At 44.8% G+C, this 21,581-nt stretch overlaps 3 protein-coding genes across 5 annotated transcripts in view; 2 read left to right on the forward strand and 1 right to left on the reverse strand.

Moving 5' to 3' along the window:
• Nucleotides 1-1,844, forward strand: part of LOC132464538 (segment polarity protein dishevelled homolog DVL-1-like) — a 29,607-nt gene extending 27,763 nt beyond the window's left edge. For both annotated transcript variants that reach the window (XM_060061093.1, XM_060061014.1), the window contains one exon: nt 1-1,844. This exon is cut by the window's left edge and continues 383 nt beyond it. In XM_060061093.1, the coding sequence (XP_059917076.1) occupies nt 1-141 (141 nt within the window). In that variant the 3' untranslated portion in view covers nt 142-1,844.
• A 7,296-nt stretch (nt 1,845-9,140) lies between these two features.
• On the forward strand, nt 9,141-12,030 carry tnfrsf9a (tumor necrosis factor receptor superfamily, member 9a). Of its 2 annotated transcripts, none has more exons than XM_060061515.1 (7): nt 9,141-9,536; nt 10,024-10,143; nt 10,459-10,593; nt 10,801-10,873; nt 10,964-11,088; nt 11,213-11,371; nt 11,628-12,030. In XM_060061515.1, exons 1-7 carry the CDS (start codon nt 9,410-9,412, stop codon nt 11,744-11,746), a joined length of 858 nt encoding a protein of 285 aa, XP_059917498.1. In that variant the 5' UTR covers nt 9,141-9,409; the 3' UTR covers nt 11,747-12,030. The 2 variants fall into 2 exon arrangements, with proteins under 2 accessions (XP_059917498.1, XP_059917556.1); XM_060061573.1 differs by having other exon boundaries at nt 9,142-9,536; nt 11,216-11,371.
• Nucleotides 12,031-12,518: 488 nt separating this feature from the next.
• ccdc187 (coiled-coil domain containing 187) lies at nt 12,519-21,370 on the reverse strand. Its single transcript, XM_060061204.1, has 8 exons — nt 21,193-21,370; nt 17,841-19,268; nt 17,148-17,284; nt 15,561-15,620; nt 15,304-15,438; nt 15,002-15,096; nt 14,810-14,904; nt 12,519-14,194 (listed from the first exon to the last, which is right to left on the reverse strand). Exons 2-8 carry the CDS (start codon nt 18,541-18,543, stop codon nt 14,049-14,051), a joined length of 1,371 nt encoding a protein of 456 aa, XP_059917187.1. The 5' UTR covers nt 18,544-19,268; nt 21,193-21,370; the 3' UTR covers nt 12,519-14,048.
• Nucleotides 21,371-21,581: the final 211 nt, after the last annotated feature.

Genomic DNA, 21,581 nt, shown 5'->3' on the forward strand with positions numbered 1-21,581 from the left:
ACCCCCGCCACCAGCAGCACGCCCCCTGGAGCCCCCCCCGGGAGGGAGCTGGCCGCCGTCCCGCCCGAGCTCACCGCCAGCCGCCAGTCCTTCCAGCACGCCATGGGAAACCCCTGCGAGTTCTTCGTTGACATCATGTGACCCTCTTGGGAGATGGCGCCGATAGAATCCTCTTGAGCATAAACAAATGACCTCTCTCTCTCTCTCTCTCTCTCTCTCTCTCTCTCTCTCTCTCTCTCTCTCTCTCTCTCTCTCTCTCTCTCTCTCTCTCTCTCTCTCTCTCTCTCCATCTGACCGGCCACTGACCCTGAAGTCAGAGAGGAGAGGCTGGGAGCCATGGCGACGTGGTCTCTCCGGTGTCCAGGCAACGGAATGAAAAAGCACAAGGAGAGGGAATCCTCTCTCTCTCTCGCTCTCTTTTTCTCTCTCACACACACACACACACACACACACACACACACACACACACACACACACACACACACACACACACACACACACACACACACACACACACACACACACACACACACACACACACACACACACACTCAAGGAGCACATGTCCCAACATGGCTTTGAGATCAATGCAAAACGAAAAGAAAATAGAAACCCCATCTTTTGTATTGCCGTGACAACCTGTACAGTTGATGGTATGTGAGTGGTGTTCAACGTGGTGATCCTTTGAAGCTACAGCTATTTGACATTAAGTGCAGATCACTGTTGGGTCTACCGAGACCTGCTTGTGTCCAACTATCTCAATTCCTGACACACACCAGGGTCGCTCCCTCCCTGACCAGAGATCTGCCACTTCTGGTGGTTGAACACACACACCCAATACCAACTCTGCTCCAGTATTGTGTTGAGGCGTGTCCTTCTCTCTGCGTGGCCAAGGTCTTCTAAATGAAGTGTGAATCTGCCAAACTCATAAATGTGTTTCCCAAATTTCAAGGAAGGAACACCCCTCCCCCATGATGTAGTTTTTAGTGGGCTGCACATTTGCATGTCCGTCTCAACTGCTTTGAAGAAAGATGACTTTTGTTGATTTTATTTTCAAGTATTACTTTTTAAAAGTTGCGGGTTGGGGCGGGAGGGAGGGGCTAACCGCTTGCCAATATTTTAAAGAGAGAATCCATACACTGGATCCATTTTTGTTGTTATTTATGTGGTCCTGTTGCTTCGACGGTGTCATACCTTGTCTTTTTCACGGCTGGCTGACAGACAATCAGACGTTTTGTAACCTTGTGGCCAATTAACACTGTCCTAACTGTGCTATGTTGAATGTAATATCGCTCTCAGTTACGGAGCCCTGACATAGAGTGTCGAAGTCACGCCCCTTCCGGTAGAGCCCATGGGACCTATGAGATCGAAAAATATGAATGGGTTTCAATGGAGAGAGAGTAATTATCTTCTGGTCCCAGTCATTATATGCCCCGGATTACACATATGTTGTTTGTGGATTTAAATGATAAATGATAAATAAATGATTACATTTTTCATGCAAAGAAAATGAAACATTTTCCCAAGTTTGATAAAAAAAGTATCATTTAAATCCACAAACAACATATGTGTAATCCGGGGCATATAAAGACTGGGACCAGAAAGTAATTACTTTATCTCCTTTGAAACCCATACATATTTTTTGATCTCATAGGTCCATGGGCTCTACCGGAAGGGGCATGACTTCGCCACTCTATTCATGACAGTCCAGTTCTGAACAAATGTGATGTCCCGCCCTTATCGGTAACTCAACACCCCTCAAAACACTATTGCAAACAGTGTCGTGAAACCACAGCCACTTTCAAAGAAAGACTAAAGGCTGAAAAAAATAAATAAAAATAAAATCCCAGACATGAGGGAAGACAAAGCTCAACATGTTGGAAGCCGTCCCAGACGCTGTGGTGAATAGTTGTGTTGTCGCAGTCTTACTATGGGTATAATTAGGTATCATAGGGTCTCATTATCATTAGCCATGTTTCAACACTGACTTCAATGGGAAACCATAGCTGTCTGACACCTGGTAAGACAACAGCAAAGACCTGCGTGTCTATTGGAATATAGTTCCACGGTTGGAAAATAAATGGCAACACACCAGATATTATTTGAGCACTTTTACATTCTCTTCCTCCCGTCCTTAAGTATGAAACACTGTTTGCAATCGAAGCTTTCTCCTTCATATTGTTTCTTTACAAAAGAATAAATTGTACATAGAAATTTATTATATATAAGAATAAAAAAATATATATGTTCAACATTTTGTCTGCGCATTATTTTTTCCTTTTCATTATCTTCTTGATAGAAATCGGTCGAACAATTGCATTTATCCCAGGGCAGGGACGCGGGAAGTCAGTCCGAGGGGGGGGGGGTGCTGAGAGAGAATCTATATAATGACGTCATAATAAATGCTGCGCAACATCCGTTGTTTACAGAGACGAGATGAGGGGTGACGTCACATTCAGGGATCCGCTCTGATAAACACTCTACTGGTGTGTAAAAAGAGTTCTGTCAACTAGCCACTGTTATTCACAAACGTTAGCAAATAAACAATGTGGAAATTAGAGTCAACTCGGCTGATACTGGGCTGAATTTCACACACTAACAACATGCCGACAAGCTGTTGCGGTCCGGGATTATACACAGCGTTATAACAAGGATTCAGGAGGTTATTTCTAAAGGTTTACAAAGGAAAGTGACATTAATAGAAAGCCTTAATTTTCATCCAGACTTACGAGTTGTCTGATATGAGGAAGGTGACGATTTCTCCGTCAAGTGAACCGCCCGTCTTTGCTCTTTTTTTGCCAACCAGTTTACGTGCGGGATTCCAGAATCAAAACGATAACATTCAACGTGTCTATTAATATGGCAGCAACATTTTACACCAGTTTTAGAATGTTCACTACAACAGATGTTGAACACCAACATGCTTATGTAAAATCAGCATAGTACCGATAATATGATAAATATCATAAAAAGGGTGGATGTCAATAATTTAATGAAAAATCATGTTGTATGATAAAATTATGCAACAAAAAAAAAGTATTGATTTGTTCAGCAAACTTTCTCACTTGCAGTTACAGCCAGGGGCCGCTGCAGCACCCTAAGCACCCCCACTTCCCGCGTCCCTGGGTAACACTGTTGTTTTTTATTGGTCGTCATGAAAAAAAACATAAGGGGTAACACTGTCGTTTTTTATTGGTCGTCATGAAAAAAAACATAAAGGGGGTAACACTGTTGTTTTTTATTGGTCGTCATGAAAAAAAACATAAAGGGGGTAACACTGTTGTTTTTTTTGGTCGCCTTGAAAAAAAAAAAAAGGGAAATAATAGAAATACACACATACATTTTAATGTCATGTATATCCTCTTTAATGATGATTGATTATTGTGTATTGTCATCGCCTCAGTGGTGCAGTGGGGTGCACTCTGCCTAACCCCCTGGAGACCGGGGTTCAAGTCCGGTTGATGACCTCTGTTGGAAGTTTCTTATCTCTATTTCATGCGAATTATAAATTCAAGTATAACCTTTGTGATGTCTTTAACCGGTGTCTTGATGGTGCATTGTTAAGTTTGGAGGTTAACACTCTAAACAGCTCATGTTCCGATTCCTGCAAAAACGTCGACTGGGGTGCCACTGTCGTTTTTTATTGGTCAACATGGAAAAAACAGGAGGGGTAACTCCGTCGTTTTTTATCGGCCGTCATGAAATAAATATAAGGGGAAAACACTGTCGATATTTATCAAATAAAACATAGGGGGTGACACTGTTGTTTTTCTTTGGTCGTCATGAAAAAAAACACAAGGGGTAACACTGTCGTTTTTATCAAATTAAACATGAGGGGTAACACTGTCGTTTTTCTTTGGTCGACTCGTCATGAAAAAAACCATAAGGGGTAACACTGTTGTTTTTTATTGGTCGTCATGAAAGAAAACATAAGGGGTAACACTGTTGTCTTTGTCAAATAAAATATAAGGGGTAACACTGTCGTTTTTTATCAGTCATCATGAAAAAAACAAGGGGTAACAGCACTGTCATTTTTTTTCATGACGACCAATAAAAAACGACAGTGTTACCGCTTGTGGTTTTTTTCATGACGACCAAAGAAAAACAACAGTGTTACCCCCTATGTTTTATTTGATAAATATCGACAGTGTTACCCCTTATGTTTATTTCATGACAACCAATAAAAAACAGCAGTCTTACCCCTTATGTTTTTTTTCATGACGACCAATAGAAACGACAGTGTTACCCCTAATGTTTTTTTTCATGACGGCCAATAAAAAACATCAAATGAAACATGAGGGGTGACACTGTCGTTTTTCTTTGGTAGTCACGAAAAAAACCATAAGGGAAATAATAGAAATACACACATGCATTTTAATGTCATGTATATCCTCTTTATTGATGATTGATTATTGTGTATTGTCATCGCCTCAGTGGTGCAGTGGGGTGCACTCTGCCTAACCCCCTCAAGACCGGGGTTCAAGTCCGGTTGATGACCACTGTTGGAAGTTTATTTTCTCTATTTCATGCGAATTATAAAGTCAAGTATAACCTTTGTGATGACTTTAACCGGTGTCTTGATGGTGCATTTTTAAGTTCGGAGGTTAACACTCTAAACAGCTCATGTTCCGATCCCTGCAAAAACGTCGACAGGGGTGCCACTGTCGTTTTTTATTGGTCAACATGGAAAAAACATGAGGGGTAACTCTGTCGTTTTTTATCGGCCGTCATGAAATAAATATAAGGGGAAAACACTGTTGATATTTATCAAATAAAACATAGGGGGTGACACTGTTGTTTTTCTTTGGTCGTCATGAAAAAAAACACAAGGGGTAACACTGTCGTTTTTATCAAATGAAACATGAGGGGTAACACTGTCGTTTTTATCAAATGAAACATAAGGGGTAACACTGTCGTTTTTCTTTGGTCGTCATGAAAAAAACCATAAGGGGTAACACTGTTGTTTTTTATTGGTCGTCATGAAAGGAAACATAAGGGGTAACACTGTTGTTTTTTATTGGTCGTCATGAAAGAAAACATAAGGGGTAACACTGTTGTTTTTTATTGGTCGTCATGAAAAAAAACATAAGGGGTAACACTGTTGTCTTTGTCAAATAAAATATAAGGGGTAACACTGTCGTTTTTTATCAGTCATCAAGAAAAAAACAAGGGGTAACACTGTTGTTTTTTTTCATGACGACCAATAAAAAACGACAGTGTTACCCCTTATGTTTTTTTTCATGACGATCAATAAAAAACGACAGTGTAACACTGTCGTTTTTATCAAATGAAACATGAGGGGTGACACTGTCGTTTTTCTTTGGTAGTCACGAAAAAAAACATAAGGGGTAACACTGTTCCTTTTTTTATTGGTCGTCATGAAAAAAAACATAAGGGGTAACACTGTTCCTTTTTTTATTGGTCGTCATGAAAAAAAACATAAGGGGAAACACTGTTGTTTTTTATTGGTCGTCATGAATAAAAACATAAGGGGTAACACTGTTGTTTTTTATTGGTCGTCATGAATAAAAACATAAAGGGGGTAACACTGTTGTTTTTTATTGGTCGTCATGAATAAAAACATAAGGGGTAACACTGTCGTTTTTATCAAATGAAACGTAAAAAAACTGTCGTTTTTTATCTGAGGTCATGAAAAACCCATAAGGGGTAACACTGTTGAAAAGTATCGAATAAAACATAGGGGGTAACACCAGGTAGGGTTAGGGTTAGTATTGATTTGTTCATAAAACCTTCTCACTTGCAGTTACAGCCAGAGGCCGCCAGGGGGGGTGCTGCAGCACCCTAAGCACCCCCACTTCCCGCGTCCCTGTCCCAGGGCCTTCTTATTCTATAACTTTCCTACCCCTTTGTGTTCAGTGAACTACACTATACAGCTATATGCTTCAAACTCTGTCCCCGCCCAGATTATACGCGTAACCCCCGGTGGAAGTTCCAGGCCTACGTCTGTAGTTTCCAGTGGGCTTGTCTCAGAAGAGGCTTAAAGCCAATCACAGATGTGCCCCTCAGCGGCTGCTAAACCACGTGTTTATCAGAAACTGCCTTGAAAGGCTCAAACTCTTGAGAGGTGAAACTTTGTTTCTTATAAACACGTGGTTTTGCAGGCACCAGAGAAGTTCCATCTCAAGTATTTCAGTTAAGGAAATGACGTGGTCTTGCAAAAGGCACGTGTTGCACTTGTTGTAGTAGAGTGAAACTCAGAACAGAACAGCGTGGTGTTCTCAAAGCAGCGTCTATTGATAGCAAAACTAAATCTGAGCTGGATGTTCCAGGATGTCTTCAGATTAGGAGCTAATAACATGACAGAGTTGCGAGAAGCATCTCAGCTGCATCACGGTGGTGACTCACCAACGTCACAATGTGGTGACCGGACTAACAGCTGGTCATTCATTCAACATGAGTCACACCATCCAGTGGATGTTGACACTGATAATGTCCCTGTGAAGGTCACGGTGAACGGGTCAGGGGACGATGACATTTCACCCGTTCACAGCTGTGGTGAACATCTGAGCTTCTCTTCAAATGCGCCAGTGCTCCACGTGGGAGGTCCTGGGGGGCGGGGGGGGGGCTTAAAGTAGACGAATGACGCATGAGTGTGGTAACGGGGGGAAATTTCACGTAGGCGTGCGTGTGTGTGTGTGGATGTTATTAGAATACGTGTCATGTCTGCGTGTGTGTGTGCGTAGATCAATACAATTATAACCAAATTGTAGACATAACATGTCTATGTGTGTGTTATGTGGAGCTTATCCAAGGAATACTTCCAGGTGGAGTCTTAAGGTTGAGAATTCATGGAGCACTATAAAGGATTTATTTGTAATCTAACAGGGAAGAGAAAACACAAAGACAGACCATGACTTCTTCTTCCCTTCTACTCACCCTGTATAGGAGAGGTGGGGGACGTGATGGTCTTCTCCAGGATCAGAGGACGCCACAGCGGATGCAGATGTGGTTCAGACATGCTCCAGAAGATGTCCACAGATGATAGGATGTGGAAATGCCAGGATTGGGTCCCCCATAGAAACAAAAGGAAAACAAAGAGGAGGCGCTGGGCTACGGCTGAGGATGTGGGCTGCGGTCACAGCATTTAGTTTGTCGTTAGTACAGTAGGCTGGCATCCTTGCTGCGGTTTCATCTTCTGTTCCAAACAGAAGGCAGTTCCACTTTCACTGTCTTCCGAAAATAAGATCTCTACACATCAACGTGTAAATCCTGCCTGTACCGCCAGACTAGAATGAGCCATGCCATCTGCTGAGAAGCATCGTGATCCAGGGGGAATAAGGGGAATTTTACCAAAATACAAAGTGGTTTTACTAGACTCATGACTGGCACAAACACATAAACAACCACGTAAACAGGATGAACGAGATTCCCACTGTCCCTACCTACTATCCAGCGAAACCACAGCCAAGGGAACGGGCTTTTGTGTGTGTGTGTGTGTGTGTGTGTGTGTGTGTGTGTGTGTGTGTGTGTGTGTGTGTGTGTGTGTGTGTGTGTGTGTGTGTGTGGCTTGTGATATCCCAGCAGCATTTTAGTGTGGATCAAAATAGCTTCTGTCTGTAGAATAATGATGAGTAATGATGACATTTTTGGGTTGGGCTAAATTAAATCAAATGTCATGGGTTGCTTGGCTAATTCTCGGTCACGTGCAAAAAAACATGAGTCCGACTAAAAGTTGATCTTTCTACAGGAATTTGCTCATTTTATTTGACATTCTGAGATTTGTGCTCTTTGACAAGAGACCTTAGAGTGCTGCTTACTGATGGCGGTCTGGACTGTAAACAAATGTATTGAAGTAAAATATTGGTCAAATGAATAAATTCCCTTTTCCAGTACTGAATCGATTAAAAAAAACCTGATATGTAATAATAATGTTTTATTAAAGATAAGTTATATTAAATTTAAGTAATATGAACGTTTTTGTTTTGTTTAAATATCACATAATAGGATTGCTTTGGTGGGCAATAAATAAGTAACATAACAATGTAATATTCTTAATACAATATTTGTAGGCAGACAATTTAATGCTCAGACAAACAATGCTCAGAGGAAAATGAAATCAAACAAAGTAAAGTAATCCCCTTCGCACAGCTGCTCCCTGGCCCAGTTTGGTTGGACTCTGGAGCTTGGTGAGGCTGCACACTAGTTGAACAATGACAAATCAGTGTGCACAGGTTAAACCAGCTATCACCACACACACTCAGGGAAAGATCTCATAAATGGCAACATGGAGCCCCAGCACCATTACCTACAAACTTCTACATCAACCTTCAACACCACCCTGCGTCCTTGTGTTTGGAGGAGCCCAGTAAAAGTCACCTGGTGGATATTCACATGAATAGAAAAGTGAGATAGGTACGATTGAGAGTTGTAAAGATTAGGGGGGGAGCAGAAAATTAAAAAGACAGCAAGATTTTGGAACAAAAAAAACATAATAAATAAAGGTCCCCGGCCTCTTCTCCCTCCGTTATCCACTATTGCCAAATTATTAATTTCACGCACCTGTAATTTATAAATGACAGTCGATATGGCAACATGGATCCCTGAACGAAGTCCCTGATTTGTCAGAAATTAGTCGGGAGCGGTATATTATATAAAACTCATTGGCCAATCCTGAAGCAGGTTCTGTCAACTCGAAACAGCGCATTTCACATAAATGGCGGTATGTTTGCCATTTCGTATTAATTCAAATAATAACTCTAAAATCTTTCGGCCAGTAGCCTTCTACCTTTAACCTTCCCATTCACAAAATAGGCTACACACGAGTCAAAGTAAGCACAAAGAAGGTAAGAATCGTGAGTCGCTATGCAAATGCACGTATCGCCCCGTGCACTTGCATTTGAGGTAGCCTATTTGATCATTTCAACAGGTTAATGTTTCATGCTGCACCATTACCCACCAATAGTAGCAATAGAGTGAAGACTGGAACTACAATGGAGAAGAACCAAGCCTATCTAGAAAATAGCCTCTCTGCAGTTATTTCTAAGCTGAACAGTCGTAGAACCCCCACCCCCCCCTTCACCCCCGGACAGACCTTTAGAAGACGCGCCCCTCACATAAGAGCAGCTGATATAAATACCAACTTTCCTCGCTGAAACCAGAAGCCGGGGACTTTTAAATATCAACCAAATGCTTCTTTAGTTGAGTTTGAACCTAAGTAATAAGAGGCTATTGATTTTAAATAGAGAAGTTGGATAAGGGAAACGGCTGACGCTTTAGGTATTGGAAACTTCCAAATACAATTACGGATTTTGTTTAACCTGAATTGTCTGTCGTTTTTTTGCCGTTCATTTATTCTTTTATTAATTTGCTGTTTTTAACGGAGCGTCTTTGCCTTCTGATCTTTTTACCTGGATTAAAAATACCGAAGAAGCATAAGGGAAGAAAAAGGATGCTGTTCGGAGTGATCGGCTTCTTGCTGATCCATTGCTGCTGGATTCATGCGGAGAGGAATGTCTGCAATACCTGGGAGACCCCCAGTGGGACGAACAACGTGTGCTGTAAAAAATGTATTGAGGGTAAGTTAAGTTTAGGATTCATATAATAAGCTTTAAGAATTAAATATAGATCTTTAAGGTTGAACTCGTAGACCTACACATGAAGTAAAAGTGATGGACTAGCTTTAAGAAAGCAGTATCTTAAAGCTAATCATAATAACAAGAACGTATTCGTATTCGTGAAATCCTGATTTATTGGCTCCCCCCTTTATCAAGAATCATTTTGCGTTTTCATTCTACCACCAAAACATTTCCCCCTGTTTAAAAAAGGGCATTAACAGGGATGCAGACTTCATCTGATAGTGTAGCATCTACTGACTACATGGAAGGGGAACTGAGGATGTTGCTGTTAAATTGATTCAGTTATCGCTGATGGCAAGCATGTTGTTATCAATCCACTAGTTGCTTGTTTATTTTTTCGGTCTCTTATTTCTTTATCATCCCCTACACCACCCCACCAACGCCATCTCCTTCTCTCCATTGCTCCCCTTGGCATCCCCGAGAACAGGTTATCGGATCTTCAATTACTGTGGCCCGGTGCTGGACGACCTCTGTGTCCCCTGTGAGAATGGCACATTCACCCTGGACCCTTCAAAGAACGCATGTACCAAGTGTAGACAGTGTGGAGGTATGAGACTCTAGATCCCTTTGTGAACCCATCACCCTGTCTGCCCATGTTGTGGAAGGACTTAAACTACATTTAAACTCTTACAATGAAAAAAATCATAAAACCGCAGAATAAAGTTTAATTTTATTTAGAAATTCAACAAAGTATTAGCGAAACAGAGGTGGTCTGCAGACAACCTACCTCTGCTTTCTCTATTACTTTGTTAAACTATAGTCTACACTTTCCTGATCTCTTTTCACATTTAAGTGATAGGTGTTACGTCACGTATGCAAACCTGTGAACCCCTCACTTCTTCCCCCTCACTGAACGCTGAAGGTGTTCAACACACCGTGGAGGCGTGCACCAGAACCAAGGACACACAGTGTGGCTGCCCGGACCCTCTGCTGTGTAACGACAAGCACTGCTCCATCTGCGTCCCGCAGTGTGGGAGAGGCCGTGGACCCCAAGGAGGTCAGAACCAGACAGAAATACTCAGTCTCTGTAGGACCAGACGCCTTTCTTGCATGCATTCATTCACTTGCTCCTGAAGTAAAGCTCATACATCGGTGTATAAGAAGAACAGGCATAGTTTTTCTTTATGGGTTAACAGAGGTCTTGTCTTGGTGAATGAGTCCCTCTTAAAGAGTGACTGATGTAAAGGTTGTCTCCTCTGTGCAGGCTACTGCAGGCCGTGTCCAGCTGGGACCTTTAACAACCAGAACAACCAGAAGTGTATCCCCTGGAGAAACATGTACGATTCAGCCCCCCGGGGTCTTTCATTTCTTCCCTCCCTCGCCATTGACCGGGCTCCTCTCACCTTAGTGTTTTGTTTCTGTTTCAGGAAGTGCACCCACCCATATGAATCCATGATCAGGGGTGATGCGTACACTGACAGCAGATGCGTTTCTCACGCAACGATCACCGCAGCAACGACGACTACGACACAAAGACATAAAGAGAGTAATGGTATGTTTTTTTTTCTCATTTTTTGTGCACTAGCTCTTGCCGTGTGTTTCTCATGTTCATGGTCGTATTAAAATGCCATGCAATTCATTTACTTGAATATTGGTTTTATTTTGTTCTTCCTAAGCAGAAGAAGACACGATGCTGCCCTGGTGGTTAGTCATAGCCGTCAGCTGTGTGGTTCTGCTCATTCCCCTCATACTGATGCTCAAAGTCTTGACCAAATTAAAAGCAAAGAAGGGCCAAACAATGGCCAAAAAGCCACCTTTCATCACGACGCCGACCGGTGAGTCATTGCTTCCTGGAGCCACGTGCCACGTGCCAGATGGCGGGAAACGTTTTGCATATGAAAACCCCTCCGGAACCTGCTTAGCAAATGTCATATACATAAAAATAAATTCATTGTTAACAAAAATAATATCTAATGGAAAAATTAGAATAATAATATTAGTTTTTTTGTTTACATATACATACATTTATATCTATAATATAATAAATATATTATTCAACACATTCAAATGAAACTCTTTCCACTCTGCCAGATGAGCCAAGGACTCTCATGGCCGTCGAGTGCAGCTTCCACGAGCCCGAGCAGGTGAGCAGCTCAGAGTCCCTGGCCTCCGAGAACTCAGAGGACTCCACGCACAAGCTCATTGTGTGAATTGCCCCGGCCCTGGACCCCTCTGGGACGCCAAAGAATTGTTGGATCAACAAGCAGATCCCCCCGGGGCAGCTGTTGACACCTTGGACTGGAAGACGAGCCGTCCGTTCACACAGCCACTGCTGGAGGAGCCTCGCCCATTACTGTGTAACTCGGGCTGTGGCAATCCTTTGTTAAACAGGGTTATAGAGGAACACAGATTCACAAGTTCTCTGCTTCTCATGTGAGGCTGGACTAAGTGTATAAAATGTGTCTGTAATATAGCCCAGCGGTCTTTAAATATCCCTTGGTTTACATCATACTGTTTTTCGGACATAGATTCGCTGTAATTCTAGATGCTTTCGATGTAGGCCTACATTCTACATTCTGGTGCTACATATTGGTGGTGGTTAGTGAGGTCCCCCCTTCACTTTAGGCGTCTTTGAGTGTTATTAATTATTATTATTCTTCATGTTTAACCTCTGTTTTCCTTCTATTCCTAGTCTGTTTTACTTAGTTTTGAATGATGACTATATGCTCTGTAAGGTGACCTTGGGTGTCTTGAAAGGCGCCTCTAAATTAAATGTATTATTATTATTATTATTCTTCAGAGTAGTGAAATCTGGATGAGGAATAAGGTTACTGAAGCTCATTGTGTTTCCATCTGCTAGTCAGTTGAAACGGATGATGTTACGGAATATTTATACCTGTTGGACATTTTTGTGTTATTAGCAATTGTAAATACGTTTTTTGTATTGTAAATAGGATGGAATTGCTTTTTTAAGTCCAGGTAACAATTTCGTTCAGTTACAAAACAACTGCACTTAGTGAACTGAGTTAAAGGTGATTAAATGTATCTTAAAATAAAAATAAAATGGTTGAACTTCCATTTTGTAAATGTTCTAGCAAATGAGAGTTAACATGCAATGTTGACAAATTTTTATGGAGTTTTGAATGAACAACGCAGTGGTTTCCTGGTAGGTGCGGACTCGTCACAGTGTGGGCATTGTATTGTGAAGGTCATCATGGTTTGCTATTTATGAATAAAGGTTTCTGTAAAGCATATCACTAGAAATACCGCCTACTACTTGCCTTGAAGCAGAATTATGACTCATTCTCTGAAACGTCGGTGACAAATACATTAACAATCGGACTCATCAGATGATGGTTTCACTGTGTTGTTAGAGTAGTTTTCTTATTATTGTAGAAAGGTGGAGTCCTGCAGTTTAACAGTTATTGAAACCCTTAATGTCTGAGGTAGAAAAAGATTGTTGGATTGATACTAAAACGCTAGAATAGTCTGTCTTTCCCAAACAGATGTCACCACTCTCACGTTACCAATTCCTGCATCGGTAATCAAGTAATTGTTTATTCCTTATCTCTATGGAATTTCCTGTTGGTTTTCCAGTAGGTGCACTCTTAAATGAAACCTCTGACATTCAATTGCAACATTGTGGGGGCTTTCCACCGGTTTAGAATATAACAACCAACATTACAGTAAACTGGGTCCCGTAAAAGCTTAGAATCGAACAGCAACATAAAAACCTCCCCCAAAAAACACCAGTTGTTTTGCTCAAAAACATTTATAAAGTCGACGTGATCAATTTAATCAACATATCGTCTTACATTTACGAAAATAAGCTTTCTGTATCTACATGGGCGGATGAATGTTAAAACATAGTTGTTGCTACTGACATATACTGTAAATTGAGAATATATAATTTAGAGATTACAATAAATTACAATAAACAGCCATTTCTAGTAATCTGCGTTGTCATATTCACCTACCGCTGGCCCGCGGTAGGTGAGTTTGAGACATGAGATTAGTTGCAGTTTATGAGCAGTTGTAAATCACTCATACCAACTAATAGAGAAATAGTACCTACAAACCTTAGATGCATACATTACATCTCCCATGCAATAAAGAAACATTATAAAAGACATAAAAAAATAAAATAGATACACAAGTTAAATAAACCCTCGCCAACACTGAAGAACAGAGAGGCTGTAGCTCTACCCTTCCGAGTACAGCAGGATCGTGTGCCTACAGCGCTGCCAGAACAGTCCGTTCCCCAGAACAGGAACTTAGGAACAATTCTGTTTCCCTTGGCTGCTCTGGCCTGTATTGTGCGAGCGAGCCGGGACGGCAAAACAAAATACAAAAATAAAACCCAGCTTCCGGATTATTCCAGACACACTTCCCCCATTTCAAGCCCCATAGTCTAGCTGAGCTGCTGCTATGCAGCTCTGTGTCTGATGTCCCTGAAAAGGCCTCTTTCTGGTTGTGTTCTTGGTGCGGTGCCCTGGCTGACCGCAGTTGGGCCTACTGCTGCTTGCAGTTCTCCTTCTTCTCTTTGGGTTTGCGCCCAGACTTGTCCGGCTGGCGCTTGGTGGGCGGGATGAAGGTGGGCTCCTCCAGCACACTGCTGGGGCCCGAGGGGGGGATGGGGACGGACGGACAGGACGGGCCTGTGGAAGGAGAGGGGTGGCGGGGCTGGTTAGAACTAGTCAGCCGCCCTCGGTCTGGGAGGCTGTTTGGCGGGTTGGCGGTCGGTCGACCTCAAAGGACCCGTCACCGTTTTAAGGGATCTCAGTGCCTCCGTAACACAAGAACATCATTGTTATGATCTCGGGAGCCAGTTCATCTTTGTATTCTGTGTTTTACAAGGTCCTGGTGGACAGTTATATTATATTAAAAAGCTATGAAGGATTTTATATTCGACGAGTTTCGGCGATAGACGAGTGCCATGCGGCCAGTCAAGTCCTGCTCCCAACGTGGCAAATATGGATCCTCGCACAAATCTAACACAATCGCGACACTCCTTAGAAGGCAAACAGACACCCTCAAAACGGTTGGGTGTAAGTTGATGGAGTCACATTCGCTTAACCCGTCCACGGACACTAATTAACGTGTCCATATCGTTGGCTAGTTGGCTAGCCTTATTGGCTATATCCGAAGCCAATCAGCTATTTTTACATTCAAAACATACAATACTTCATCCTTATTCAGACCTATGAGGCTAACGATTTGTTTGACAGTGTATGATTCAACCTCATTATTGCCAACCGAGTCCCATTCAGTACCTGCGGGCCCGGTTTTGAGCGTGGCGTCCCCCGGCCCCGGGGCCCTGAAGGTGGGGTCCAGCTCCTCAGCGATGTTTCTGATCACCTGGGTTTGCCTGCAAAGCCAACACAAGGTCATTCACACGCTCGCTCTCTGGTTGGACTAAGATAAGAGACACAGGGAGCGCTGTGCTCCAGGTGGGAGTGAGTTACGTCAGGTCGGAGATTGGACTGGGCGGCTGGTTCTCTGGGGAGTGTTCCTCTGTGGGGGGGGGCAGGTCATCTGAGTCTCGTCTTTTCCCCTGGCCCTGCAGTGACCCACTCTTATTAGGAAATCATTGAGCTGAGTCTATGTGGTGCCAAGTTTTTGTAATGATTAGCCATGGCAGCAGTTATCATCATACTGGTATCAACATCCACACACCAGACATGCACACACGTACATAGTACAGACACACACAGGATGTAAATCCATGGAAAGTATCTCCCCACTCCACCTAGTTCATGTTCATTACCTGGGGGTCCCTGGGAGCCGTCCTCTCAGGGTGACTAATCATCTCTCTGTGCTCCCGCCACGACGCCGGGCCGTCCAGCTCGCGAGACCGCCTCCTCGACTTTATCTCTTGTTTTTGTATAAATCGAGCTATTTCCTGTCATTCAAACAGCACATAGAAAAGCACAAGGTTACAATAGGTTGACATGATACGATTATGATGGTTGTTGTGATGAGCCTGGAAACATGGGGCCGGAGGTTCAAAGGTGGCAGTCCCACCTCGTCCTGCGCCACCTGGGCCACCCTGAAGTCCCCCTCGTGGTAGGAGTTGCGAGCGGCCTGGGGACAACACGGCAGAGGTCACGGTTACTAACTGGTAGAGCTGTCAGTTAAACGAGTTATTAACGGCGTTAACGCAAACCAAATTTAACGGCTTCAAAAAATTTAACGCGCGATTAACGCAATTATTTTATAAAAAAAAATAAATAATAATAATTCTTTGGCTCAAAACAAAGAAGCAGTAGCCTGACTGCTATGTTCAAATGACATTGGTTCAATGCAGTCGTTTAATTGCACTATAGGCTCTTTTTTTGTATCATCCTGTTTTGATCAGTATATGCCAATGTTGTTATCAATAAAAAATCATTTGCACAAGGCAAGCCGATGCACTTCACCATGTTGATAAGAGAATTAAAATGAGAAGAATTATGGGACAAAAAAATCAAGGGATATTTAGCATAGAAAAAGAATTTGCGATTAATCGTGAGTTAACTATGACATTAATGCGATTAATCACGATTAAATATTTGAATCGCATGACAGCTCTACTAACTGGTAGAGCTTCATTTGAATCAAGTCATCTTCTTTGTTTAATCCGCCCCTCAAGCGTTCCTCTGTCTCTATCTAGGGCAGAGTTTGTCAAAATGGGGGGCGCAGGGGGTATTGCAAGGGGGGGGGGGGGGGGGGGGGAGTGTCCTGCAGGTGGGGTCAGGGTCAATGCAGGGAGATGGGTTGGAGGGGATCATTCTGAGGGGGAAAGCAGAATCGTACAATGTATAACAGCATATCTACTACCAACGGAATATTTTGCAATGTACTCCAGCTGTAAATTACACTTATTTTGACCCAAGGTGGGGCCTGACGAAACCAGTTTGAGAACAACTGGTCCAAGTGGAACAGATCCAAACAAACCTAATGTGGGACAAAGAGTGTGTTGGTGTTGGACGTTGTTGGACACGTTACCAATGCTGCTAAGACCTTAAGAGGTCATACGTCTTTCTAACTAAAGAAAGACATTGTCACGTGTGGGCGTCACTTCAGAGTCGCCCACATGTGACATCGGGGAAAGAAATGAGTTATAAATATAACTTGTTGTAGCTGCATTGCCTTTGTGGTAGTTTCCGTCATATCAAACAAACTTGCCTAGCTTGCATTTGTAGTGACAGAAGTTTCCGCGTTGGGGGCGGAGTGTAGCAGTCAGCAAAGACAGTGACAGGTTTATCCACAATCCGCTGCGCTCAGCTTGATTGACGTCGAACCCTGGCCTGTGACGGCAGCCCTCCCTGCCTTCTTCACAGCCAGTTAAACTAGAGCCAAAATGCGGGACATGTCTGAACATGTGAGAAATGGGACTAGGCAGTTAAACTAGAGCCAAAATGCGGGACATGTCTTAACATGTGAGAAATGGGACAAGGCAGAGGGATACAAACAGTGCAGCCCCGCAGAAACTGCAATAATCCTCGGTTGTCAAAAATAAATCCACAACGCGGTTAAAATGAATGCCGCTTTACCTAGAGGCATCTTAAAAGAATAACGGCCAGAGCTGTCCAAATCCCTCCCAGTTGGACCTTTAACCCTTTAACCCACCTCTCTGACGCCCGTCCTCGCGCGGCGCTCCTCCTCCTGCTGCAGCCGGAGGGCCAGCTCCTGGTCCTGCAGCACCTGCTGCAGCGCCCCCAGGTCCAGACAGCCCTCCCTGGGCTGGGGCGGCGGCAGCATGGAGCCTGGAGGAACCAGAGCAGGTCACAGGGCAGAGGTCAGAGGTCATATCTGGGTGTGAGGGGCAAGAATAAGAGCTTAAGGGAAGAACTGTCAAACTTGGAAGGAATGAAGAAACAAAGACAAAAATCAAACCCAAAGAGTGGAATATAAAGATTATTTCTAGAGATTCCTGCAGGTATAATGAATCAGTTTGATTAAAGATGGTGGGTAGCTCCCAAGCATTGGGGTCACACAGAAGACGCAGAGAAAACAGCCGGTGATTCCCTCTAGACAGGACAGGATTCAATAGAGGCGGATGCTATCAGATATGAAGACAGGGTAGAGCCCAGGGAGAAGACCAGAGCAGGTTCATGGTTCTTGATTAGAAGGAATCACCCAGGAGAGGAATCACCACCACCCGGGACATGCTAGACTGAGAGTCCACGCGTCCGTATGTGTGCCGAGGATTTGAGGATAGATTGGCCGAGAGGACCCAGAGAGGGGAGGGGTGGGGCTCAGAGACCCCCCAAACGCCTCGGCGGGGCGGAAAAACGGGACTTGGGGTGAGGGCGTTGTTACCTGCCGCCGTGGGCCTCCACCCTAGCCTGGATAACACCCCACGGGTGGTCATGCTCTGGCTCCGCTGAGGAACTCTCAGACGGGGCCTTTCGTCCTCCCGCCTCACCTCTTCCCGGTTCACCTCCTCCGCCCTGTTCACCTCCTCTTCCCGGTTCAGCTGCTCCCTGTTCTCCTCCTCCCACCGCGGCTCCGCTGCCCCTCTGCGCCGGTACCAGCGCTCGCTAGCGCTGCGGCTAACCCTAACCCTGTGGTCGGGGGTGGAGCCCTCCCCATCATGCCCCTCCTCTTCGTCCCGGCTGGGTCTGGGTTCTGCCCTCCACCACCTGCTGCTACCACCGCCCGCCTCCCTCTTGGCCAGCTTCGGCTCTCTGTCGCCCCCTGGCGCGTCCCTGTCCTGCGCGGGGGCCGGGCGGCCATCTTGCCTCTCTTGGTTGTCCCTGTGGTCTCCGTCGCTCCTCGAGGAGTCCCTCCTCCGCTCCCGGCCGCCGCCATGGTAACTGTGCCGGGCGGAGGAGGATCGTTCAAAGGCCCTCTGGTGTGGTCGGGGGTCCCCGTGGGGGGCCTCACTCCCATGATGCACCTCGCTGTGCCGGCTTTGAGGCCCCGTGGCGGGAGGTGGGGGTGGTGCCGGGGGTTGCTGCGGGGGCCTGTGGACCCCGTGACGCACGACCACGCCTCTTTCTCTGAGGACCTGCCCCAGCATCTCCCACACCCTGCTGTCGCTGTTGTCATGGTGACCGCTCGGGAGCCCACGGCGCCGCTCGTCCTGAAAGCGCACGTGTCGGTCGGGCGTCTCCCTGGGAGACCAGGTTCTGGGTGCGTCCGAGTCCCGCCGTCTGTCCGACAGCCGGACCGACTGGCTGCGGCTGCACCTCGTTGACCTACGCCCAGCCTCGCCGTCCCGGTCTCCGTGACGACCGCCGTTCTCCTCTCCGGGATGCCGCTCCCATTCCCGAATCCTCGGCTGCCTGGCGTCCTCCTCTTCCTCTTCCTCCTCCCCCTCCTCCTCCTCCTCTCTCACGTTGCGGTCGTCCTGAAGGCTTCTGTACTTCCTGTGCGTCGGCGCCGCGCGTGCGGAGACCCGGCGCCGACACGGGGCAGAGTCGGCCCTCCGGTGCGAGCGCCGGGGCGGGTCGTCTGACGCCTCGTAGAAGACCACGTCAGAGCCCTCAGAGTCGTCCCTCAGACACTGCCTCCACTCATTCTTGGAGTGCCTAAGGCCCCCCCGCTGTCCTTCATTTGACCATGGAGTTGTGTCTGCTAGAGGGAAAACCCTCCTGGGACTCTCAGCTTCCCTGGGGTCTGAGTGAGACGGAGCGGAGGAGGAATACTGCCCCCTGGTGGCGGCCCGCTGCGGCTCTAGAGGAGAGAGGCGGCCATGCGTGTGCTGGCATGGAGATGATGGCCCAGCAGGGCTGCTGTCCTCGTCTTAAGTTAAGCCAAACATGCAAAGACAAAGGCAAGGGAAGGTGTTGGGGGAGGTTAGTGGCAAGTGCAGTGAATCGAACATTTCAGTGACAGTAATATAGATTACCGCTGTTAGCAATTTAATAACCCTAATACATGCTGTTGAACTGTGAGAAGTATTAGTATACACATCGGCTGGATATGAACAGAAGAGAAAGCCTATTGAACTGATATTATTGCATGTTCATAACCATAACCTTTAAAAGTGCAATAACACTGGGAAACTACTGCAGAACTCGTGGTGTTTTTAGGGTAAGGGTTAGGGGTGGAGGCAAGGCAGAGAGAGCAAATAGGAGCCAAGGTTCATCTCATGTCAGCAACAATTAATAGTGGTCACATGTCTTCCATTGACATATTTAAAGGGGACATATTTTGGTGTCCGAAACAAGTAAAGATAGAATACGAGTTTCAGAAAACATGTTTTTGAAGCTGTTATGAAATAGGTTTTAGGAAAAAAAAATTCCCCTCTGTTTCAGTCCCTTCAGAATGCGCTGTTTCTGGTGCCGTAGCTTTAATGCAAATGTGTTGCTGCCCATTGACCAATGAGCTGTCAGACTGAACCACAGCATGGAGGAGAAGGGATTGTTGCCGTTTGCAGACTCCCAGAGCACTATATCTATATAATATCAAGTAATATTATATAATATATAGGTATTTATATAATTGTATACATAATATCAGGAGCTCCTGGAGCTGAGCTGCCGGACTGCCGCCAGAGCTTCAGCGGCAGTCCGGCAGCTAATTTGTCAGAATGACAAATTACATATCTATTTTTGGACAGAATCTCGGCATGGTCATCTTCCGAGTGATAACGAGACGGCTCGCCAGTGGTCGCTGTTCCCGACAGCGACCATTCATGTGCACTGTGTTGGGAATCTACTCACCTAATCACCAACTATCCTTTTGCTTTTATTTATGAGAAGCACATACAGTATTGCCACTGTATGGAAGACAACACTTGCCCTTATCTAGAGCTGGTTTACCAGTACAATGTTTACAACTGAGCAAAGTCAATGCCAACAGACGACACAAAGTCAATCAATAATAAATGATGTGATATGATGGTTGATTCTTTTACATTGAGTAAAACATTCATGTTCCACCATGTTTATGCGCGTCACTGGTAAACCATACGTCACCAACTGGGCAACTCTGTTATCAAAATCTGGCCCCGGTTGCCGAACGGAAATAGAATCATAAGGGTCATGAGGTGTCATTCACAAGAACTTTCCGACGTCGCAAAAATGTTGCCCCCATCATTTCCAGCGATGTGTACGCACCATATCCCTGCTTCTGAAATGCGCGAACATCTCCGTCCAGCGCTCGTCTGCTGGTCCACAAAATCTTAGCTAAGCTCTGATTGGAGGGGGGTGGGGAAGTGAGAGGTAATATTCAAATGTGCCCCCTTCCTACATAGGAGGGGGCGCCGAAACTGACTCGCTCGTTTGGTAACTGTAGGCGGGGTACAGAAAGGCATATCTCAGTCAAAAAAAATCATGTACAGACTTTTTTCAAAGTTTGTATGCGTGTGGGAGCACCAGAGACCCAAAACAACACCCCAAATCCCAGGAAAAGTGTTGTTTTCATAATATGTCCTCTTTAAACTGTAGTCGGTTAAAACCCTCAAATATCAGAGATTCATTCAGGATCACCACTTGATTGCATTTCATCTTTAAGGTAGAAGGTGACGGATGTATTATTTTTCTGCCATCACAGATTACAGCACTCCTTGCCATCTGCTAGTTCATGGCCCTTTCAAAAAGTGCAATGTTGGGGGTAGTTAACTCGCCCCTTCTCAGGCTTCCCCTTCTCGAACCCTTTAAACTGAAGAACCCAGACATAAACAACCAAGCAGAACAATGAGAGATAAAGTATGTCTCCATACCATCGCTGAGCTCCTCTTGCCCTCTTCCTCTTGCCCTCTGCTCTTCCTCTTCCTGGATCCGCTTGGCGATTTCCTGTGGATAGGAGGTGATGTCAGAGGTGGTGATGTCAGAGGTGGTGATCTCAGTGTTGAAAAACACAACACCATGTGACACATACCAGAGTGGATGCGTATTTATAAATTACAATTATAGTTCTTCGCTGACCTATTTAAAGTTGGTTTATAGAAAAATGGTATAACCGGCTAGACCTGTTCTCCTTTCAGTGAGTTCATGTCTTACGGTGGTACAAAATGGGCCAAACCCAATGCTGTTGAGCACCACAAGAGGGCAGTGTAATGATGTGTAAAATACTACTGTGCTCTGCCTTAAATATAGTGAATACTACTGA

Source organism: Gadus macrocephalus, chromosome 1 (assembly GCF_031168955.1).
Source record: "Gadus macrocephalus chromosome 1, ASM3116895v1".
Lineage (NCBI taxonomy): Eukaryota > Metazoa > Chordata > Actinopteri > Gadiformes > Gadidae > Gadus > Gadus macrocephalus.